Source organism: Dipodomys merriami, unplaced genomic scaffold (assembly GCF_024711535.1).
Source record: "Dipodomys merriami isolate MVZ:Mamm:240054 unplaced genomic scaffold, mDipMer1.0.p SCAF_18, whole genome shotgun sequence".
NCBI lineage: Eukaryota > Metazoa > Chordata > Mammalia > Rodentia > Heteromyidae > Dipodomys > Dipodomys merriami.
Window position 1 is genome coordinate 28,344,880 of NW_027203159.1, and position 20,173 is coordinate 28,365,052.

Genomic DNA, 20,173 nt, shown 5'->3' on the forward strand with positions numbered 1-20,173 from the left:
ATTATAACAATATATGAAATGGGAGATGATTTTCACAAGCAAACATAAGGACAGTGAAAAATGAAATATGGTTTATTCTCTATTGGGAAACAAATTAGATTTCTATATTCCAACCTTACCATGTCTATGGGGAGACTTACATCATGAATTCCAATAAGGAAATAAACACCGGGGTTTACTTCTGGATTCAAGGTAAGGGTGAATAGGGAGTGAATAGGTAGTAGAAATCAAAATTAATTCAGTTGGTTGAGTGAGCATCACAATATAGTAATAAACGTAAGATGTAGATGAAACAATGAGAAATGGTTTGAACTCATGGTTCATTCATAGAATGATTCCTACATAGAAATAAGAGAAAAAAATATTATTCTACTTTCTATGGAAAACACGAATATATACTTCTGTATTCTACATGTGAACAATAACTTCACTAGTAGTTTGAGAGATACTCAAAAAGTGGTGATTGTACATCCTCAGTTATTTTTTAAAAAATCATGCTTGCTTCCACTTCCATTTCAATTGAAATTTGATCATTGTATACAAACCTCACTAATTACACGTGGACACTGTGGGTCTAAACACATTCAAACTTCATTGAACATATGAAGTGTGACTCTAATCAGTATATTACTTGAGGGATTATTGTCCAGTTCATCAAAACTTTTCTAATATAACCAATTCAGACTCAGCCATGTCTTGCAGAGATTCTGAACTACGTCTCTTGTAAAATATTCATGAATGTATCATGCATCCAGGAAAATAGGAAGAAATAGTTCACTTGGTTGTATACAAAAGAAAATCCATAGAGTTTTTACTGTATAATGTTATGGCAATGAATTTAAATCAACATGATAAATTGATCTCCATTTCAATATTTGTAATAAATTCATTTACTAAGAATGATTGTTTCCTGAGATGTATTCTACCAAAGGATACATACTTTAGGGTATGCAAGTAAAATATGAAAGGACACCGTGCAAATCGCTTCAGGTACAATTACAATAAATATTCCATGGCTCAAACATATAAATGGCTTTTCCATTCTTATATGTGGACAAAACAAATGCTATTGTGAAGTCATCATCATATTGTGAAGTGGTATCATGTAAATATATTCAGCAGTTTGTAAAAATAATTGACTTTTAAAAAACACATGCATGTCATCTCTCAGTATGAATACTAAAATAATGGACTTTGAAAAGAACATAGAAAATTCTATGCCAGAGGCATACCAACATTTGGAATATATCACTGGGATCAAGCCCATGGTAAGAGGCTTGAATATCAATGGCCAAATCAAGGAATCAATACTCATTACCAAGGAAGACATAAAAATCCTCGATAACCTGTGATTAATTTTTATCATTATTGATTAAAATCAAGCAAAGTAGGCAGGAAAATTACAAAAATTATAGTAATATGCCCTGTATCAACGTATGGGTGTTGACACAGTAGGAAAAAATGTACACCATTTCAGTTTGTACACACACAGACACAAAATTTGCCTCTACAAATGGACAGGCAACAGAAATATCAGATCACAAACACAAATGAGCTCAAATATATATAATAACAAAGCTAAGGTTGGATAAATCTTTAACAGACAAAGCAACATGCACCATGGCCTCCTTCATTGTCAGATTCTCTCATGATTTTACAGGTTCTTTAGTATCATCTACTTTTTAGATGCCAGGAAAATAATGATTAAATAAGTAAGGTATATTATCATGAGGGAACAGTATTAGTAATCCCATTGGGTCACATTAAGTGTTCTAATAACCAATGAAGCAAAGAAATATCACTGCAACATCAACATTATTGTGAGAAATTTGGAGAGAAAATACATGATAGTAAAAGTAGGGAGTGAATAAATTCTAAGTGGCTCTTATGTGGAAGGAAAAACTTCAGAGATTTTGGAAATACCAGTGAATATATGGCATTGCTGATGAATATGTCTTTACATTCCTGTCCTTCATTAATGTTCTTGTTGGTCGTTGGCCTTGAACTTTGGGCTTGGGACAGTTCCTGATTTCTTCAGCAATCTAATGTTGTACCACTTGCTCTATACTTGCATTTTTGAGATGGTTAATTGGTGTTGAGAATGGGACAAATATTCCTGTTGGGCTCCCTTAAAACCTGATTCTCAGACCTCATCCTGCTAAGGTTCCTAAGCAAACTGTACCAGGTTTCTTTTCTATTTTATCCAAAGTACACTGATGACTTTTGAGTTTGCATATTCCCAACATTTATGCACACTGCAGGTCTATGAGTAACCATGGTTTTCCTTAAGGATAACAGACTCTATATTAGTTGATTATGAGGGGATTAATTCCAGAAATGAATCTGAAAAAAATCCTTGTCTTTATTAATCTGTAATTAGATCCTTATGTGTCAAACACATGAGATGCTAGCATTAACAACATTATCACCTGGCCTGGCACAAGTGTGGTTTTCTACCTCAAAAATCATCACTCATGACATAATCCTTTTCCTTTGCATGACAGCATATGACAAACTCCCTAACCACAGAATAAATGTATTCTGTTATTCAATTGCTAAAATGATCTGTTCAATTTGTAACCAGGATGAGTTTTAGTCTTCTCTATAATCTTTATGAATTAGAAAATTGTCACCAGATGCAAGCGTGAATTTATTCCCATTAAACCTCCACAGCACTTTCTTCATTATATAAACTGCCAATTCATCCTTCAGATAATTGTGTAGTATGTTGGACATAGAGCAGATGTTTGAATACAAATTCTTAGTATGCTTACTGCCTTTTCAGAGGAAGACTATATGAGGCCCTCTTGTGATGACAAGCTCACATAAATTCACCTTGGACTTATGTTGAATAAGCTTGTTTTTTGTTTTTTGTTTTTTTGTTTTTTATGTACTGATCAGTAGAAAATAGTTGACAATATCAATAAAATTTGAATCTATTGTCTCATTTATAAAAAGTGAGATCACATTTTTGCAAGCAAGATGAATTACATGATTCCGAGTTAAATAAATGCTTATGAAAAATTCTACGCAAAACCAATTACTGTTCATTTTTTTCTTGTATTTTCCACTTACCATGCCAGAGAGACTTGATGTTTTCACATTCCATTAAATAAAATGTACAATCTATTTTGTAACTCTAGAAAGACAAGTTAATTCTAGCAATTACAATTCCTTAAACAATCTCATAAATACTAAGAGAGCAAAACCTTTGTAATTAGAAATCTAATTTGGAATTTCCAATCTATACCATATCTAATATGTATTCAAACTTTATTTGGAAATGAGAAATTTGATTTCCATGTATATATTACTGCTTAAAAATAGTTCTAGACACATTTTATTAATATGTATCTTTGCAAAGTGCAGATTTTAAATCATCTCAAGAATCTCCTCCAATATTTTTACACTAATTCATGGTGTAAATTTAAATCAGATAGTCATTCCTATAATATTCATTAATCAATTTCAGAAAGAAGACATGGTAACCCACCCATAAGTCTGTAATTTATCAATTACCAGTTGAAGATACTGCCATTCACACTATTATAATTGATGTGATGAGTAAATCTTGAAACAAAGAAATAGGGACATAAATGATTGGTCCAACAAAATACTGTTATCTATGGCTTTACTGATTTAAATTAATTATAAGAGAATGAGAAAAACATTCATATAAAGTAATTCTAATTTGAAGTAATTTTGGTGATTGTATTTCTTATGGGTTCTAGTGAAACTATAATTGTCTTTCGCCACCAATCATAGATTCTCAAGTTCAGAGAGCAATCAGAAGCTTTATTTGTAGTGAGAAAAATGTATGGGTATATGCAACAGAAAGTTTGTTATTCATTTATCCTATTTCTTCACTTTGAATTTTGACAGACTATAGTGTGTCCTAAAAAAACAGCTTTCCTTTACCTGTTGTTGCCAGAGGACATGATGGTTCCCCAAATAAAACTTGGGGTAGGATCTTCCAAGGATTCTGCCGAAGGGAGAAATACATACTTGATTGAGTTGCTCGATTAGATTGGCTCTAACATTGCAACATTATTGATAGAAAAACAACAAGGTTGATGGCCTTAAGTGCCTTATGAAAAACATTTAACTTATATAATAAATATTTACCTGAATCAGTTCTAGGCATGGGAAAAAACAAATCATTTAAATGTTTGGCCTGGTTTTTAATCATTTAGGACTAAATATCTTTATATATGTTATTAATATTAGCATACAAGATAAGACAAGTTGACCAAAGAAATTTAATTTCACTCTTAAAGGATATAATCATACAACATCACAAGATAAGTTGAGATTCAAGAATGGAAAATGCAGAAAAATCAACAAGCTTTTTACCTTTATCCCAGTCTTCCTCAGAGGAAACATAGTGCCCTGTATTTTTAGAACTCTTTTCTTATTTCTCATTCATTTTGATATTATCTACAAATAAACACAAATCAACCATCAGAGTAGGATAGAGGTGCAAATGGCCTACATTGATTTGGATTGTGTTTTAGTTATTAGGCTTACCTACTTCATCTTCAAGGAAAATTTTGTCCATACAAGTTGCAATATGTTCACTTAGTTGATCTCGTGGAACCAAGTGGCGAGCATTAAAGGGACAAGTAGCCAATTTGGCAGCAATATCAGGATGATTCTGTGTAACCAAAGTTCAAATATGAAGAAAAAATTTCAAATTTTCTCTTTTTAGATGTATTTGGGAAGGATGTCTACCATGGGCTAGACACCACGGTATGGGTACTGTGCTAGTTCATCCTTGATTTTTTTTAATACATATTTTTATTGTGAATATACTGTACAGAGGAGATACATTTATATGAATAAGTACATTTTCTATAGAGCGTTGTTACACCCTCCTTTGTATTTTCTTTAAAATCTCTTCCTTCCCATCTTCCCAATTCCTCCAGCCCTCCTCTTCCCTCCCCCCACACCTAAAGTTGTAAAGTACATTTTCAAGATAGCCTCATTGTTACTATGGAATAACCTGTATCCCAAAGCAGTATGGAGTTTCCTAAAAATCCTTCAGATCCAGCAATCCCACTTTATGCATTTACACAAATATTCACATAAAAGACCCTACTAAAGCTACCAGCATGACTATGTTTATTGCAGCTTTATATACCATAGCTAAGATATGGAACCAACACAGATGCCCCTAAGTAGATGAATTGATTAAGAAAATTTGGTGAATATATATAATGGAATTCTATCCCTCCATCAGAAAGAAGAATATTGTTCCTTTTGCTAGTAAATGTAAAGACTCAGAAAAAAATTTTGTTCATTGAAGTAAGCCAGGCCCAAAGAAACTTAGGTCCATTGTTTCCCTTATTTGGAATAAGTAGTTTATGTTTAGAATGAGAAGAATTGTTCAAAAGCAATGTAAATAGGAATATAAAATGAAATTTACACTAAGGGAGGTGAGAGAAAGGGGAGAGTGTATTTGAGGAAATGGGAAGGTGGAGATGGTAGGGGAAAAACTAAGGAGGTTGCAAAAGTGCTTGATGCCTCCATCAGAATGAATGACATTATCCAATTTGTTAGCAAATGGAAAGACAGGAAAAAAATATTAAGTGACATAAGCCAGGCCGAAAAAAACATAGGTCCCATGGTTTCCCTTATTTGCAATAACTAGTATTTGTATGAGACAAGCAGAAAATATGATGATTATATAAATTGTAATGAACCCCAAGTTAAGGACAAAAGTTTTTTTCTTAGTTTACATTGTTTCAAACATATTGTTTCAAAGATACCATGTGCTTTTGTGTTTCTTTGTATGTCCCTCCCCCACAGGATAACCCCTATTTGTTGGAAGAACTGAGGAAGATGGCAGAACAGCAGCTGGAGGAAAAACAAGCTCTTGCATAGAAAGCACATTTAGTGTTCCAGTGAACATTTCTGGGCTAGAGAAACAAGTGTACCATCACAGTACAGTGGGAAAATTCAGCAGGGAGACAGATCAGAGCACGTGCTGGTAAGCTGCTGCTGTGGAAGCTGCTTCAGATGCAGTGGTCATCGCCAACATACTACTCCCAGACAGATTCTGGAACATAGTGTCAAACACTACTCACCACCAGCAAGAACTGACAAGGAGCAGAAATCCTCATTCTGAGGATCACAGACCAGGGATGGCCCAGAAACCAAGAGTATGAGTAGAACCTTGACATCCTCTCTCCTCAGAGAGCAGTTATGGAAGAACGCCCCAGCCCACCACCAGAGCTCTCCATCGATGATATGGACAAAGGCCTGGCCAAGCAGCTAGCTCCAACTCAGGTCTTGGAAGAACTTAAAAAACCCATTTAGCAGGTCACAGGAACCTGACCTGACCTGCCAGGCTCAGCTCTACCCAGGGGAAAGATACCCTGCCCAGGCAGAAAAAGCTCCATCCCATGAAGAGTGACTGTCTTCACTGGGTAAAAAGAGCCAGAGTCTGCCCATCCACACTGCAGGTTAGACACACAATTGAAACCCAGTAAGCCTAAACACTGAGAATGGCTCCAGGCTTGGCTCTGTGAGTTTTTCAGGAGCTAGCCCCTCAGGGAAAAGCTACCATTGATCATAGGCCTCAAATCTACCCAGAACCTAGCCTTATCACATCAACTCCAAGCTAGAGGGAACAGGCATCTCCCACTTTTGTGATACTCAAAGCAGATCTCCCTCCCATTCAACTAGCCTGAGAGGATAACAATAAAATCCTGGGTAATGCAGAGCTTTTTTCGGCCTTCTCAAACAAACTGACTTAAGAAAACAATCAAGCAACAGGAAAAGAAAACACCACAATCAGATCAGAGACACCACCAAGAGACTGGTTACAGGCACAGGGGAGATACAATATTTTTCCCCATGACCACAAAAAAAGAACTCTTTATCAGTTTTTATTTTTATTTTCTTTAAAAATGTTTCCTATTATTTTTCTGTCATAATTTTGATTTAAGTGTATCTGTGTATGCTTTTATTTTTTAATCTCTTTTGAAATTTTGATCCTTTTTTTCTCTTTTTATTCCATTTGTTTTCTTCTCATTCTTTCTTTTTATATGACTTACATCCATTGTTGAATATTAGACCTTATCACCAATTTTGTGTACATTCTTAATACAGAAATGTATTACTCAATTCACAACTTCATAGGCTTAAATTGGTAATAGCCTTATTATCTGTTTATACATACATAACATTCAAGTATTCCAATTTGAGGAATTTTTATTTTTTATTTTTTCATGTTCTTTTATTTCTCCCCTCCTCTCATCCTATCCTTTTCTCCTTTCAGTATTTCTTCATACTTACATAATTTTAAGTATTTAATTTATAAAATTTAAATTTTTGTTTCTCTATTTTTCATGTTTTTCTATGTCTCTCCTATCATTCTTTCCAATCCATTACCCTCTGTGAGATTAGGCCTTCTTTAACTTCACTAACATTTTATCACTTCACATCCCTGTAATCGTATTTGCCCCCACAATTCTCCCTACAACGAATAATTTCTGGTTTGCTGACTTCCTCTTTTAAGTTGTGAGCCCATTAGCCCTTAGTTATTTTATGTTGAACAAATTGTATCCGTTGAATTGGATTGTATCTGTAGCCATTCTAAATATGCATTTTGACTCCTTGATGCATGCCTTAAAATAGTGTTGTAGCACAACATTGGTGTTACTTTCAGAACAAATGGGCAGAACAAGCCAGAGAAAAACTAGAAAAATGGCAAGTATGGATATTTCAACTCCAACTCATGATAATCAGGTGATAGAACAGTAAATCACAAATCCAGAGGAGAGTTCGAACACAACTTTACAAACACTACTAGTAAACGTGGTGAATGAATAGATTGAAAATCTGCAAATGACTCAGTGTGAGCTTCATGGGGAACAAGAAGAAGCAAGCCAATGAATAATACCGGAATCTCGAGAGCATTACGAAGCTACTCACAGATTAATACAGGAATTGTGTGAGCAGGCTGAGAACAGTCAAATGGAAAGATAGGAATTTCATGAGCAGGCTGAGGATACTGAAACAGAAAGACAGGAATTGCATGAGCTGCCTGAGAGCAGTTGAAGAGAAAAGCAGGAATTGTGTGAGTGAGAGGAAGCTAATCAAAGTGAAATAGAGGAATTGCATGAGGGGGTGAGAATAGACAAAGATCAATAGAGGCATTCATGGAATCCATAAATAGACAGCTGAAGGAATCCTGGGAGACCACAAAGGGAATGCTGAAGAAAAGGGAGTCCAAGGAAACAATAACGAATCAACAAAGTAATTTGAGAATAAACACTCAACAACAATTTAAGGAAGTAAAGTAGTTCATACAAGATGTAAAACAAAGAATCTGAAGCCATTAAAGTCGACCAGTTAGAAGGAAAGGAATAAGAAGCAAAGGAGAAATTCTTGACAGTAGGTTAAACCATGCAGAAGATCAAATCTCAGGGACTGAAGTCAGCCTAGATGATAGAGAGAAAAACATACAACTGTTCAAAACAAATCCAAGAAATATGAGATTGATTCCACGTTTGGAAGACACAATTAGAAGTCCTAATCAGAGGATAAAGGGTGTAGAGGAACACCTACAGACAGAAGTTAATGATCTAAGAAATTTAACAGGATCCTAAGAGAGAAATTCCAAAACATGCAAAAAGATAGGCCTATTAAGACATTAGAAGCTTGTAGAACCGCAAATAGAACAGACCAGAACAGGAAATGACACGGTCACATTGTAATCCGCACAGGACAAATTCAGACCAACGATCTTTAAAGCTGTAAGGAGAAAAGATAAATCACCTAAAAAGGGAAAACAATTAGAATAACCATAGATTTCTCAGCGGAGACAATTAACAAGAAGGGCCTGGAATCATGTACGCCATGCCTTAAAGATAAACAACTATCGACCTAGCATACTGTACTCACCTAAAATCTTCATAAGGAAAGGTCAAATAAAAATCCTCCATAGCAAAGAAAAAGTGTAACAATATATATCTACCAAACCAGACTTACAAAAGATACTTAAAGATGTCCTACACATAGAAAACCAACAAGACCACAATAAAGGCCAAGAAACAGCACCCAAACTGAGAATCCAAGAACCATAGGAAGAACCCAGTTGTTACAGCCACCAAGAAGGTGAATTACATGGCCGGAACTACCAAACAACTTTCAGTCCTAACTATCGATATTAATGGACTTAACAATCCAAGTAAACGTCATAGACTGTCTAGATGGATTAAAAAGCAAGATCCTTATATCTGTTGCCTTCAAGAAAACACATTGCCCATAAAGACAAACATATTTTGAAAGTGAGAGGATGGATTAAAATTTACCAAGTACAGAGCCCACAAAATCAGGCAGAAGTTGCAATCCTAACATTAGATAAAATAGACTACAATTATACCTTGCATTCTTTCAGACCACGAAGGAATAAAATTAGAACTCAGTATCAAAAGGCACGAAAGAATGTCCTGTAACAGATGGAGGCTAAACAACACACTGTATAATCATTAGTGGGTCATGGAAGAGATTAGAAAGGAAATTCGCATATTCATGATAGTCAACAAAAATGATCATATAAATTCCCAGCTCATCTGGAACACAGACAAGGCAATACTCAGAAGCAAGTTTACAGCTCTGAGTTCCAACATCAACAAATTGGAGAAATCTGAAACCAAGGATTTAAGGAGACTTCTCAACCTCCTTGAAAAGATCAGCAAGATAAATCCAAGAAATAATAGAATTAAATCAGAATTTAAATGAATTAGAATTTTAAAAAACATAGAAAGAATCAATAATACAAAGAGAGTTTCTTTAAAAAAATTAACAAAATTGACAATATTAGCAAATCTCATCAGAAAAAGACAAGACCATACCCAAATAATTAATCAGAGAGGAAAAGGGAAACATCACCTCAGGAAGAAACAAGATTCAGAATATTATAAGGGAATATATTTCAAACTATTGTGATAATAAGTTTGAGAATCTGGAAGAAATGGACTATTTCCTATCAAACATCGACATGCTGAAACTAAACCAAGGGGACTTAAACCAACTTGACAGACCCATATCAAGAATCGAAATGGGAACAGCAATAAGAGACCTCCCATCTAAGAAAAGCCCTGGACCGAATAGATTTTCAGTGGAATTCTACAAGGCCTTCAAAGCAGAAGTTACACCAATACTCCTCGAAATCTTCAATGAAATTGAATGAAAAGTTGATTACAATACTCTTTGTATGAAGCCATCAAAACCGTCATCCCAAAATGAGGCACGGACTCATTAAAGAAAGAGAATTATGGACACATTTCTTTCATGTACATCAAAGTAAAACTACTCAACAAAATTTTAGTCAATCAAATTCAACAATTCATCCAATGAATCATACACCACGATCAAACAGGATGGATTTGAGGGATGCAAAGCTGGTTCAATATATGCAAATCAATTAATATAATTCATCACATCAACAAGATCAAGGTTAAGAAACACATGGTTACCTCAATAGATGCAGAAAAAGCAATTCACTCCTTTATGATGAAGGCTCTGGAAAAAAATAGGAAACCATGGAACATTCCTCAGTACAAGAAAGACAAGCCTACAGCCTTCATTGTACTGAATGGTAAAAATTTAAAGCCATTTACTCTAACTCAGGAAGGAGACAAGGATGTCCACTTACTCCACTTCTCTTCAATTTAATATTAGAATGCTTAACAACAGCACTAAGACAAGATGGAAAAACATAAATGGGATCCAAATACAATAAGATGAAGTAAAACCTCCCTCTTTGCCAAGGACATGCTCTTTTATTAAAAAAAAAATAAAAACCCATGGACTACACTCCCAAATTACTCGAGCTGATTAGAAACTTTGGCACAGTAGCCGGGTATAAAATTATCCCTAAAAAATCAATGGCTTTTTTCTTTGTTAACAATGAGAAAAATGTGGCTGAAATCAGGAAAGCAACTCCCTTTCTAATAGCCCCCCCAAAATTAAAATACCTAGGAATTAACCGAAGAAGTGAAGGACCTCTAGACGAAAACTTTAAAAATCTGAAAAAGGAAATTAAACAGAACTTTGAAAGTGGAAAAACCTCCCAGGCTCCTGGATTGGAAGGATCAACATCCTGAAAATGGCAATACTTCCCAAAGCTATCTACAAATTCAATGCAATGGCTATCAATATTCCAACCTCATTCTTCAAGCAAATAGAAGAAACGGTTCAAAAATTCATATGGAACAGTAAAAGATCCTGAAAAGCAAAAACAATCCTTTACAAAAGAAATAGAAGTAGAGAACTAGCAATACCAAATTTCATACTCTAGTATAAAATCATCATAATTACAATAAATTTGTACTGGAACAAGAGGAAACCACAGGACCAATGGAGTAGAATTGAAAACCTAGAAATCATCCCACAGTCCTATAGCTAATTTTTGATAAGGGACATAAAAAAGAGAATTTTTCTGACAAAATTGGTTATCACCAGTAGAAAACGAAAGCTAGATGCTTATGTATCACCCTGATTAGTATCAATTCCAAATTGATTAAAGGCCTTTGAGTTAAAGCAGACATCCTGAAAACATTTCAGGATGAAGTAGGAGAAACCTTAGGTTTCCTTAGCACAAGTCGAAATTTGATTAATAGGGAATCAGAATCAAAACAAATCAAAAAAATTTTTCACAAATAGTTTTGCATGAAGCTACAGAGCTTCTAGAAGTAAAAGGACATGCCTAGCAAAATCAATAGAAAACACACAGATTGGGAGATCTTCACAAGCCATACAATGGACAAGGGTCTCATATCTAAAATGCAGTGGGAACTCAAAAAATTGAATCCCCTAACAACAAATTCTCAAAGAAACAACTGCCCAATAAATAAGTGGGATAAAGAAAAACTTCTCCGAAGAGGAAAGAAGAATGGCCAATCGACACTAGAGAAATGCTCAACTTCCCTAGCCTTAAAAAAATGCAAATCAAAACAACAGTGATATTCCACCTCACCCCAGTTAGAATGGCTATAGTCAATAACTCTAATAAGAACAGATGCAGGAGGGGATGTGGCCAGAATGGAATCCTACTGCATTATTGTTGGGAGTGTAAACTTATTCAACCATTTTGAAAGTAGCATGGAGTTTCATAAAAAGGCTCCACATAGAGCTCCATTGTGACCCAGAGTCCCCACTTTTTGGCATTTACCCAAATGATCACAAACAAAACCACACTAAAACTACCAGCACAACTATGTTTATTGCAGCATTACTTACCATAGCTAAGATAGAGAACCAACCCAGATGGCCCTCAGCAGAAGAATGGAACAAGAAAATGGATTTATACTCAATGGAATTCTATGGCTCCATCAGAGAGAATGACCTTGCTTGCCCCATTTGCTCTGGAACTTATTGCTGCAATGTTACATGAAGAAAAAATAATTTTCTATCCACAGTTCTGTGAACCTTTAAGTTTTGTGAAATTTTTGATGAAACTAAGATCAATTTTGTCATTAATACCCTAAATATAGAAAAGAGACACAATGCATCTCTCATGTTCTCGGTTTATAACCAGAGCATGAAAGCTAAACTCTCCAAATAGAATTGAAGATCATATGATAATACGGTGCATGTTTTAACAAAATTATTTAATGTTTAAGAAAACAATTAATTTACATTTTGGCCATTAGGCAGTGGGGAGGAAAGGAAACCACCTTTACTCTTTGTGAAATATGGTAAACACAGTTTGACATAATTGCACACAAAAAATAGCTTGCATTTTTTCTGCTTTGAATCAAGATCTAGAAATACATATCTAGAAATAAACATGTTGGCCTTCGATTATCTTACTTTCCATTACATGCTGCAGAGATTTCAGAATACAAAAATCTCTCTATTACATTTCTGCCCACAGCCTCTCCTATCTTTCACATATATTTCCCACTATTTATCTTAAAAACAATACCCAAATTGATCCATGAACTAAAGAAATCATGTAATATCAACATGTTCTAATGAAACATTACCTTTCTACATTTCACAAGATGGTATGGGAACCTGCATGATCTGATTTTGTGATTCTTATCATAGGGACATTGCAATAACCTCTCAGGATCCACAGATTCCTCTGAAAGAAAAAAAAAAATCTTGGGAAAATCAATGTATTGGGAACATGCAAGTCTTCAATATTATTTCTCTTATGAACGCAACATTAACACAGGAATCCCTATTGGACAATATAGATTCAAAATATTAAAAAGAGAATTACTCCGGAATTTAACTTCTGATGTATTCTCAGTTTCTAGTATGCAGTTGTTAATTTTTAGTATTATGAACTATATTTATAATAGTTAAAAATTATTGATGTAAGTGAAGTGGAACTGTTAGCTTGTATTATCTTGTGAGAGCATACATCCATTGAGCACCCCTGATTTAATTGCTTTCTTAAATTTCAATTTAGAATATGCCCATAATTTACATTCACCTTTCAATCTAGCACATCAAAAGTCAAAGTTATAATTATCAAAATGTCTAAAGTTTCAGTTTTAATTAAGAGAAATCTTTCTATCCCATTCTCTCAGCTCCTATCAATATACTTTCTGTTATTCCAAAAAAGAAAAGAAAATAATGTCAACAAGACCATTTAAAATAATTTCCCAAAACAAATGTGTAAACATATTTACCTTTTTCCATTGTGCTAGGCAGATAAATATCAGCAAGTCCTGCGGATAAAAAAATTCTGAGAGAAACCATGACTAAATATCTCAAAACCACATCTTACATGTGATTCCTCAGCTATATGAAGAACAACTGGGTAGAAACTATTAGCTCTAATACTTTTTGTTGCTAGACACACATGAATTGAAATACATTGTTATCCCTGTCTGCTTCTCAGATTATAATGTGCTATAGAAATGTAAAACTTTTGAACTAAAAAAAAATTGTATTTTTCAGACCTTTCTACTTTATCAAATCAAACAGAGGATGATGCATAATGACAACTTTTAAGCGAATGTAGAAAAGGACTTCTAAAAATTGCAGATGTCTGAATTAACAAACACCAAATTCCAATTTACAAATAACTAATGCCTACTGAAATTATGCACTTATCTGAATGAGGATTTGCTATTCTCATAGATACAACGTGATTTCGTATTCAGATTATAAGATCAGTATGGAGTATTATTCAAGTAACTGCTTCTTAGAGAAGATATGTATCACAAAGCAAATGAATCATTGAAACTCTTTAAAGATGGAGATTGGGCTTTGGTTCAATAGGTAGTGAATTTCAGTTGTGTGGTGTCTAGTGTCCATGAAACAGAGCCAGAAGACATTAAACATATGATTGCTTTGATGCACATAAATGTGAGGGGAATAAAAGTAAATTTCAAGTTCTCCAGAATGGAAATAGTTGTTTTCTGAAGTCTAAGGAAGTAAAGAATTTTCATTCTTTTACTCATGGAACAATCCGGCCTAGTTGGAGAAAATTATTAGAACTATATTTGGGATGTCAGGGGTAGAAAGGGAGAAATGTCCCAGTTACATACCCGAGCCAAATAGATGATATACATGTCTAAGACTTAAAAGAAAGAAGAGAAGGCAAGGGACTGTTACCTGTGTCCTTCAGTTAACTGGATTCACCAAACAAGTCAGGATCTCCTCCTACCCACGACGGACGATGTCCCACTAGTCTCTGGGTGGGGTCACCATTATTGTGACGTGGCTCATAAACCTCACTTCCGGTTTACGAACTGACAGAACTCAACCACACTTCCGCATATGACAACGGAAGTGGTGACTTCCGGGCTGTACTTGGACGACAAAGTCCCATTTCCTTTTAGTATGCATTGGTAGACTCCGATTCGGTACAGTAGAAATGTGTGAATATTCAGTAGAGGAATAATGTGAATGGATGTGTCACACTTTTCATCTTCACTGCAACTACTGATTTTTTGCAAATTGTTCTGTCTAAATATCTCTACACGTTCTATGGTCTATAGAGCCACAATAGATCAATCTTTAGGTATTATTTTTTTTTCCTTGTTCATCTTCTTTACTCATCAATATTTTTATTAGGAGAAAGTTTCACAAAAAAGACTCTTCTAGAACTTAATCACATTCTGCCAAAAACGTTCTTTAGCCTTCCTTGTAGACATGCTTGATCGTTGTACAGACCTTTTTAATTCTCATTTTTGATTAATATTCATGTAAAGTAAGATTAGTATTTTCTAGGCTTTCTCAAAGCTACTAGTCACAAATATTAAGTGAAAACAGCAAGAGAGAGACAAGTTCCCAGATGAATGTTTTCATTTATATATCATGTATTTTTCTTTTACAAATATTAATGTTACTATATACCATAAAATACACTTATAAAAACGACACAGAAATACCTGTGATTGTATGGACATGTATATATATATATATATATATACACATATATATATATGTGTGTATATATATATATATATATACGTATAAATACATATACATAGAGAGACAGAGAGAACGAGAGAGCCATATATATATATATATATATATATATTTATTTATATATGCCTTTACATTATTTAATCAGGAATAATATAAACTACATACAAATTTCCTGCACTGTAACATAGAATTAACAACTCATGAGACTTTTGACAGATTTATGTAGAACACATGAAATTCAATTGCATTTTAAAGAAATATGAAGTTATTATTCAAGCTTTTGGAAAGATAGGTTGAAGTGTTTAGGATATATAAACGATGGTAAATAACATATGTCACATTTTTAGTTTTATATATATTTTATATCATTATTTTTATAAACACCAAGTACTTTTTTAAAAATATATACCAAAGATGTTTGGGTATACCCTAAGGAAACTTTGAGAATTATGTATTCTCAGTGGCAGTATTCTTCAATATATAACTAGTGTATATGAACAAACTATTGTAAATTAAACTATTTGATGGTACAATAATGAGGACAGGATGTTTTGGTCTACAAATTTCTGTTTCGATAGCTGTTTTATGAATCCTGAGGAACTGAAGCAAGTTAGTATTTCTACCCGTAGATAACTACAATGTGGTTTAAGATAATTGAAACAAACCGGCATGGGAGAGAAGAAATGAAAGACCATGATTTGTCATTAAATGGAGAATGTGGAAACATCACTAAGTGAAACACAAAAGATGTACACTTAGGTGTGGATAAAAAGAAAGGATGGTGTGGCTGTGCTTGATATCTCATGAAGTTAATCAGACACACCAAAGCAAAGCAGCAAACTTCTTAGAGGTAGATAGAAATGTTTCATATCCGAAGGCTTCTGAAAATTATTGATCAGGTTTTGTAAGGTCTATCATGTTTGTGTTCATCATGCTTGGGATATGACAGACAGGGTTCATGTAAGAATCATTATCTTAGAACTCTAAGGAAATCTTGTGCTTCTATCAATTGAAAAAACTCTGACATTAACCACCTTCTTAAATGAACTACAATTCATTCCAACTGTACTAAAATTCAGTACATTTGATTTCTACATGGAATTCTTCCAGTTATTGACCAGCACAAACTCTGATCCTCATTGGCATTCCTTCTGTTAAGCCAGCAGTGTTTCCTCTGCCTTCGATGTGTTCCAATAGGGTATAATATACAAGACACTTTTACTAAAATCATGATCAACTAAAAATGATAGAGATAAATTTAGACAAGTTGCATGAAGGAATTAAGCTCATTGCAGAGATGGAGTAGACTTTGACTGGTTTTCTTCATAGAACTTGCCTAATGATATTGACAATTACAAATAGTACACATTGCATGCATTTGTAAACTATAACGATATTGTAGTATGGTAGTATGGCTCTTGAAGAAATAGTAAAAAGTCACTGAATTTGTATTCTAGTAGTTTATATTTAAGCATTTAGTAACATTTTCAATTTGAACTAAGAACTATTAGGCCAAAAGTGCACATGAACCTTTTCCTTTGTGGCAGTACTAGACTGAGAATGACAGTGAACTATATGATACACCGTCCCAAACTGGATTCTCAACAATCGCAATTTTCTGATGAAAAGGTCCATGAATTGATTGATGTTAGAGAAATTATGATCCCTCTAAAATGGAGGCAAATAATTCTCAATGACTATACTGATATTGTTTCTTAAAGTAGTTTTGTGCCTGGACAACAGCATAGCACAGAGTCACAAAATACAGTCATTGATAATTCCTCTACTTATGATATGTAGGCTCCCACTTTCCTGCCATGAATCCTTTTGCGAAAATGTAGAAATTTAAAAGCAAGGATATGTTGTTCCCTTACTTGTGTTTGTCACTATCTGGAAGGGCAGAAATAATCTCTTTATATTGTCAGATATTTCCACTCTAATATACTATGTGACAGATTGCTCCTTCCTACGTGGATTCCTTGAGACTTTTCCAGTCTCTACACAACCCAATATGAAAAGGAAATGCTGAGATTCACACAGACTCTCTTTACCAGTATTTCATGTACATATTCATGTTGAATCAATCACAAGATTTGTACATACATTCAAATATTTCTGCAAACATTGCACATGATATTTTATATCACCCACTACCAAAAATGCTGCTGTCTAAATATGCACACTGCCAGATAAAACCGGGTTTCAAAACCACCATACCTGGTGATCATCTTCTGAATTCATATATCTAACCTACATCCTAATACATAGTTCCAACTTTCTTTCCAAAGGTTGATAGTCATAATATGTGCTTGACCCACCAGCCCAATTTGCAACAGGAATGTTTTTAGTGTATTATTCATTCATGTGAAAAACTGTGTAAAATTAAATTATATATTCAGAAAGAAAGAGATAAATAAGACCAGTTTCTATGAACAATGAAAGACTTTGTGGGAAAAAAAACAAATGTTTAACTGATGATTGCACTATTGTCTAAAACTGCTAAAATTGGTATGAACTTTTGTATAGTGTCAGTATTTGCAAAATGTGAAGTTAGTCGATGAATTAGCATCATCCCAACGTTATATTAGAAGATTGTAACTTACCTTTGACGCAAGGAAAATGATCCTATCAATTATTCTAATATTCTCATGAAATTCAATTGCCAAAGGTTCACAACTATAATCCTAGCTCTTCCAGAGTATGAGATCTGAGGATTGAAGTCCAAAGCCATCCAATGCAGAAAAACTCATGTGACTCAACTCAATTACCTCCTTGAAAACCCCAAAGTTGTGCCATGCCTCAAGTAATGAAGGAATCACGTTTAGCTGAAGTGTGCAGGGATAGAGTTCAATATACAAAAGCAACAAAAAATATTCTCAGGAAAAAGAATTTTTTAAATGCAACCTTGCATTCACCTGAATAATAATAATGTCATATATTCATAAGTCTTTTCACATTCTGAAAAACATAGAATGATAGCCTTTCTTGACTCCCTTTCTTGTTCATATTTCCTGCCATTATTTTTTGTTGAAACATTTTGTTGATATTCAAAAAGCAATTTCCATTTGTTATTTATGCCTTTATTACTATGGTAATAGAAATTTCAGTGCATTGGCACTGATGTCTCTCATCTCATATGATGCGTAGAAAATATCTGAAAGGAAAATTTGAAATATTAATATAGATGCTTAGATTCAAAATCGTTGCTGTTATTACATTCTCAAATTCACTATTTCATATCAATCAGTCAAACAACATTTGTGTCACTTTCATCAATTTGCTTTGAGACAAACAGATTTAAACCCAAATTAGAGAATTTCACGATTTCAAGTAGCATCCAGAACAAATAAAACTTTAGGCCGTATTAGGTTTGGACACTGTCATTTGACAATGCTCATAAAAAGAATTGTCTATTGAATGTCTATCTCCATACATTCTCTTGGACTCTAAACTACATTCAAATTTATTTTGTATTTTTTGCTCTGAGAAATGCTATGAACATAAAGTCCAATTGCCTATGATTTTATTACTACACATGAAATGGAAGAGAATCAAACAGTGTTATAGATGCATAAGCAAAGAATAATGAGAAGAAAGATACAATATCCGTTTGGAGAATTTTGCAGAGTACAGAAAATTACACCAAAGCACATATCTTGTAATACTATGATAATTTTCATGGAATATATTGTATAAAAGAATAGTAGAAGGATGACAAACCTGCTGGGTAGTGTGTGCCATTATTACTTGTTTCAGTTGACACAAGCACAAGTTGATCTGAGAGTACTGGTGTCAGGAACTGAAATTGAGCTTTCTTAGTCTTATCACCTTAACAGAGACCTATAGCAAGGGAGACTTTCTAAAAGATGAGAATTTATGGTTAAAAACTCAACTAGTGGGGATGTTGTCTTCCTTCTTATGGAAAGGATCCTGCTTTATTTCACTGACTCCGATTTACTTTTGAAGATAAACAAAGATATTACGATTTTTCCACCTTCCAAACACTTTCTGTAGGTTTGGCTCTTGGATATTCCTGGATTATGCAAAAAGATACAAATAATACTATTTTATCTCCACTTTTCCATGTCTGTTTTAGTTGTATTTTTCAAAATTTCATCATATGTGCAACAGCATCATAATGGTTCTGTTCCTATCAGTTTGAAAAACTGCACTATCAAGCAAGTATAAATGCAAACGTTATTGATATTCATGTTATAGTTTTGAACACCAGGAAATATTCATATTTCTTCTCCTTTGTGTTTCAGAATCATTGCACATGTGTAGTAGGAAGTTTTGCTTCCATTTAAAACAGAGTTATTTTCCCCAAAGTTTCCTTTTTGTTTCTCTACCAATTTTCATTATTATATTCTTGTGCAAGATTTCGTAGCTGAATGCTGGTGCTTGCATCACCAATCCTAGGTAGCTGAGACCTTTGATTATTCAATGAGATCCACTGTAGTGGAACTCAAGTATTTTAGAACACTAGAAGCATCGGAGGGATTCAAACTATTAGAGCTCTGGCCTTGAACAAAAAGATATTAGAGATATAGGATGAGCCCTGAATTCAAGCAAAATTAACTATCCAAAGGACTTTCTGGTATTCATTAGAAGATGACAGTTGCATACAAGGAATAATAAAGATGACATTAACTGCTAACAGATATTAAACAATAGTAAATATTTCACAAAATATTTCCAACAATTTGAAATTCAATTGTGAATTGAACCTTCCTATCATATGTTATCAAGACAAGCACTAAAATTA

General features: G+C 34.0%; 1 protein-coding gene across 2 annotated transcripts; it reads right to left on the reverse strand.

Moving 5' to 3' along the window:
• Nucleotides 1-3,869: 3,869 nt before the first annotated feature.
• On the reverse strand, nt 3,870-14,652 carry LOC138829976 (gametocyte-specific factor 1-like). Of its 2 annotated transcripts, none has more exons than XM_070026461.1 (6): nt 14,590-14,652; nt 13,659-13,697; nt 13,002-13,102; nt 4,532-4,654; nt 4,354-4,437; nt 3,870-3,982 (listed from the first exon to the last, which is right to left on the reverse strand). In XM_070026461.1, exons 2-5 carry the CDS (start codon nt 13,666-13,668, stop codon nt 4,423-4,425), a joined length of 249 nt encoding a protein of 82 aa, XP_069882562.1. In that variant the 5' UTR covers nt 13,669-13,697; nt 14,590-14,652; the 3' UTR covers nt 3,870-3,982; nt 4,354-4,422. The 2 variants fall into 2 exon arrangements, with proteins under 2 accessions (XP_069882562.1, XP_069882561.1); XM_070026460.1 differs by having other exon boundaries at nt 4,528-4,654.
• Between the last annotated feature and the right edge of the window lie 5,521 nt (nt 14,653-20,173).